At 35.2% G+C, this 4,977-nt stretch overlaps 1 protein-coding gene across 1 annotated transcript; it reads left to right on the forward strand.

The window, feature by feature from the left end:
• The first annotated feature begins 245 nt into the window (after nt 1-245).
• Nucleotides 246-4,180, forward strand: LOC128514880 (uncharacterized). Its single transcript, XM_053488766.1, has 4 exons — nt 246-478; nt 570-908; nt 1,060-1,152; nt 4,050-4,180. The coding sequence occupies exons 1-4, from the start codon at nt 427-429 to the stop codon at nt 4,169-4,171; spliced, it is 606 nt and encodes a 201-aa protein (XP_053344741.1). The 5' UTR covers nt 246-426; the 3' UTR covers nt 4,172-4,180.
• The last annotated feature ends 797 nt before the right edge of the window (nt 4,181-4,977 follow it).

The following is a 4,977-nucleotide window of genomic DNA, read 5'->3' on the forward strand; positions in this document are numbered from 1 at the left end:
CAAACCCGGTCTGACATTTACTGTAAAACCCTTTATTTCAAATATTAACCTTACAAAAATGATTAGTGAAAGGTCGGTACTGTAACTGTACAGCGCCCCTCCCCCACAGCAGGATTCCACATTATTCCTCTTTGGGGTTGTTAGATCTGCTGACCTAAAAGCACTTAATTAAACTTCTTCTATCAGAGAGGTTCCAGCACACAGGACTGATAGAGCTCCAGTAGATCATATCTGTAAAGTCATGTGACTCATCACAGCATCAGAATAGACAAGAATTCACTGTGAGCTTCACATCTCATTACAGCTAATGGACCAATCAAATCAGTCCACAGCTTCAAAACATCCAATCAGGCGTGAGTCTGGACCTGGTTTTCTACTGAACACACAAGTTCATTACCTCACTATCACTTTGTCTAAACAGGAACGATGATCACACTCTTTGTGGCTCTTTACTCTCTGCTTTGTCTCTGCACAACTGGTGAGGAACATTTTAAACTTTAACTTAAAATAGTCATTTTACATGTTTAACTAATTCATTAAAATATTAAAATATTAAACACTTTTTACAGGAAACACTTCTGACATCAAGGAGCTTCATGTGAAACCAGTAAAGCCTGGAGAAGCTGTAACTATGGAGTGTAACATTAGTGGGGACAAAGACAAAAATAAATTAGCTTGGTACAGACAGAGTTTTGGAGAAGTGCCTCATGTTTTTGTAAGACAGTACGGGCAGAGTTTTACATTTTTTGATGGATCTAATAATAGTCGCATCAGTGTTACTGTAAATAACCAAAAGTTTGATCTTAACATTACTGAAATAAGTAAAGACGATGGAGGAGAATATTTCTGTGGATATGTGGAGGGAAGTACAGTAAAGTTCACATCTGGAACACGTCTGCAGTTTGAAGGTAAACAGTTTTACTCTGATAACCTGCTAATTCCAGATCAACACTTTAACCAGAATTATGTGTACATGTGCATTAAATGTTGAATATTTCACATTATTCATATTTAGTATCATTTCTGTTTATTTGCTGCTTTTCCAATTTATTTGTAAAGGTGAAGAGATGAAACCCTGTCCTACACCTGGAACACTTAACAAGAACACACACTCTGTTACACACCAGGGTTCAAACAGCAGAGATGGAGAAGGTCAGAGTTTTAATCAAATAAACTTTATTTTTTATTTCCTAAGTGGTGGACGATGTACACAAATCCTGTACTTGACTAAAAGTCCTTACTTTTATTTTTGTGTCACGTATTAAACGGTTATTGTGATTAATTATATCTCTAATGTTATATAATTATCTTTGTGATTATTCTCTTGTTCTCTTTGATGAATATAAATCAGTGTTTCATGTGTTTGGTGTGTAATAGATGGACTGAGACACTGGAGTGTTTGATAGTTTAGCAGAGGTTATGATCACAGCCAGTGGAAGCTGAATCTCAGTTGGTTAAAGTAGAATATTTATCATTTCACCAGAGAGCGTTCAGACCAGCTGATGAGTTATAAACACTACACACTGAGGTGAAACAGCTCGCTAATGGAAATGGATAAAACTTCATTAGTGATTATTAGCTCCAGTCTGCGCTGCTGTTGTTGTATTGGGTTGTGGTCTAAAGACGCTTCACTGCTCAAGAGTTATTAGTTACTTAATTAACTACTAATCTACTGAAACTTACTGGTGAATCACACAACAAAATCATAAATTAATTTAAAGCACAAACACAATGAAAGATGTTGCTGCTGCAAGCTAACATTAGATAAACACTAGCACAAACAATGGGGTCACTGCTACGAGCTGCTCAGATTTAATGGATAATTCTTGTAAGAATTCAGTATTGTAGGCTGTTACACTGATCTCGTCACAGTAATGTTCTGTGTTCGCTAGTTAGATACGTCTAATAGGTGAAACCAACAGGTCAAAGCAAATCAGTCTAATTATCCTGTTTACTGGGCTTCAATTTACACTTTATATACGTATATATACACTCCTGAACAAAATCTTAAGACCAGGGAAAATATTACACCTATTCACACTTCACACTGGTGGATCGTAATCAGGTTGTAAGAACTTCTTCAAAATGCCAAAAGAAGAAACAAGAGCAAGAGACAAAAAAAGAGAGGAGACAATTTATTAAAAACTGCATCATTTAAACTCAAACAGGCTGTTCATCAGCTGATCAAATGTTTAAGACCATAGACTTTAAAAGTAAAAATCTGTGCAAAGTATTGTCTTTAATGTCATTGTCCTTTAGACAGTCACACTGTCATGATCTTCTGATGACAAAAGGAAAAAGACTTTCTGTTTTTGAACGTGGCAGGATTGCTGAGCTGCACAAGCAAGGGCTCTCACAACACACCACTGATGCAGAGGTTGGACGCAGTAAGACGGTCATTTAAATTTCTTAAAAGATCCTGAGAGTTATGGGACAAAAACATTCAAGTGGTCGACCCAAAACAAGTGTCACCTGCACCGAGCCGGAGGATCCGAGGGGCTGTCCGTGATGACCCAGGCCGATCCTCGACCCAAATTAAAGCCCTAACTGATGCTGACTGCAGCCCAAAAACCATTAGGCGGGATCTGCAATAGAAGGGCTTAAAAAACAAAAATGTCTTCAGAAGTCTTTTTGGACACTTTTAGTTCTGTTGTGGATATTTTTGGAACTAAAGTATTAAACTTTTGATCAGGTGATGAACAGCCAGTTTAAGTTAAATGCAGTTTTCAACAAATTGTCTCTTGCTTCTTTATCTTTATTTACCATTTTGAAGCAGTAATTCCACTGTACAGTACACACACACTCACAGTATATATATATATATATATATATATATATATATATATATATATATATACACATATTACACACCGTGGAACCTTGGATTACGAGCATATTTTGTTCCAGAAGCAGCTCATATTTCAAAACACTCGTAAATTAAATCGAATTTTCCTATTAGAAATAATCGGAACTCAAATTCTTCGTTTCACAGCCAAAAAAATAAATAATAAATAAGTACAAAATATTAGGTTAAAATAATACAAATTAACCTACACTTTATCTTTATAAAAAGTTAAAATAAATCCTGGCAGATAAGTGTTTCCATTTGTGCGCGCAGGCACTGTGTTTATATGTGTGTGTATGTGTGTATGTGTGAGGCTAAAGTAAGCATCAGACCCCCCTCTTTTCGTCTTACACTGTAACCCTTCTTCCTCTCTTATTTGAGAAAGGTGTGTGCGTGGAGGCTAGAGGAGACTTTCTTTTGCTTTACATGCGCACTTTACACACACACACACATACAGACACAAAATATAATATGTTTTACACACACACTCACGTGGTCACAGTGTTATAGTAAACAGTACACGCGTGCACGGATGTTGATTATACCATTAAGAGATGAGCACTAAGACCCAGCAGGGGAGACGATTACCCACAATTCCACAGTGCAAGAGAGAGAAAAACCGTTGGCTCTGTTGTGATCACGTGACGCTCGGCATCAAAACAAGAAGCGCATGCGTGATACATGATACTCGGTACTCGTAAGCCAAGACTTATTCATTTTCCAAGAATAAAAATTTAAAAATAAATAAATATATATATATATATTTTCAATATGCACTATTTTCCACATATTGTTTTCCACTCCAGTGAGTAAGGAGGAACGTCAGATGCCATAAAGTAGTCGAATATAAAGTTTGATATTTTACTTTGAAATGGAGTTAAAGTAAACAGTCCACCAAAATGAAATTACTTAAGTGAAATAGAGATACTTAAACATTACTTAAGTACAGTAACAGATTTATATTTACTTTGTTACTGTCAATCACTGTAATTTGTATAACAGCAATTAATTAAAACTTCTTCTGTTAATTAATGATTTTAAATTTATAAAGGTATAGAGATGAAACCCTGTCCTACACCTGGAACCCACGACATCACACCTCCTGATACAGGTGATGGAAATAGTAAGAGTTTTAAAAAAAATCAGAAAAAGTAAATTTTCTTTAGAGCTTTTGATATTTATTAAAAACATGTTTTCCATACAGGTTCCAGCTCTACTGATCAGATGCGTGTGCTGTTCTGGCTCTCTGTTTCTAGAGTTGGAGTTCTTGTCTTCATTATTTTTCCAACGATGCTGATTGTTTACAAATTAAAATACAAATTTTAATAAAATGGAAGAAATACTGATAGTCTGTTAGATTTAACTAAAGCTAATCACTATAAAGGGGTTAAAATGTTTTTTATATATGATTTGATATATAATCTGGTCTTAACAATTATAGACTTAAAAAAATACAATGACATCAGTGTGAACCTGCAGAATACCTGTGATTTATTTATCTTTTCCCTTTTCAGACAGTGATGTACTTAAATATGTATAGAATAAAATTTCTTCAGCAAAGTGCAAATAACATTTCTAAAAAACATTCATTCCTCAATAATATTTTATTGTTGTTGTTTTAATGTTATTACTGATTGGTGTTTCTTACTGTAACTTTGGGCTGCTTTTACTAGTAGTTCTGTAATCAGTCCATTTCAACATGTATTACTCCCTGATACTATATGAAGAAGAAATCTTGAGAGGAAGCAGACTGAGAAGAGAACTCATCCTCATCTGGGTGTCAGCAGATTATAAATAACTTCTCATCTAGAACTGTATACTATAATGTCACAAATGCAGAAAAATTCGGGGAAATTGTGATTTTATAAGAAACTTCTGAATATCAGCATTCAGTCAGTCATTTCTGAATTCATAAGAGTTTTAATTTAAAACTAAGTTGTGTTGCAGTTATCATCTGTTGAGTAATTTGAGTTAAGGCTGTTTGTATAATTTGCGGTTCTAAGGTTCTCCAACATCACCAGATGTTTATGGTTTCCATGTGGTTCCATCAAATTTCTGGTGTCCGCATGAGGCCATTCTCACCCAGTTGGTGAGGATGGCCTCATGGGGACACTCGAAATTTGATTAATTAG

This window comes from Clarias gariepinus, chromosome 27 (assembly GCF_024256425.1).
Source record: "Clarias gariepinus isolate MV-2021 ecotype Netherlands chromosome 27, CGAR_prim_01v2, whole genome shotgun sequence".
Classification (NCBI taxonomy): Eukaryota; Metazoa; Chordata; class Actinopteri; order Siluriformes; family Clariidae; genus Clarias; species Clarias gariepinus.

What these genes read in the sequence shown, in the direction of transcription:
- LOC128514880 (XM_053488766.1), top strand. Translation starts at nt 427, where the DNA reads ATGATCACACTCTTTGTGGCTCTTTACTCTCTGCTTTGTCTCTGCACA. An exon ending in AACACGTCTGCAGTTTGAAG is followed by an intron (nt 909 to 1,059) that starts GTAAACAGTTTT and finishes TTATTTGTAAAG; the next exon opens with GTGAAGAGATGAAACCCTGT. An exon ending in AAACAGCAGAGATGGAGAAG is followed by an intron (nt 1,153 to 4,049) that starts GTCAGAGTTTTA and finishes TTTTCCATACAG; the next exon opens with GTTCCAGCTCTACTGATCAG.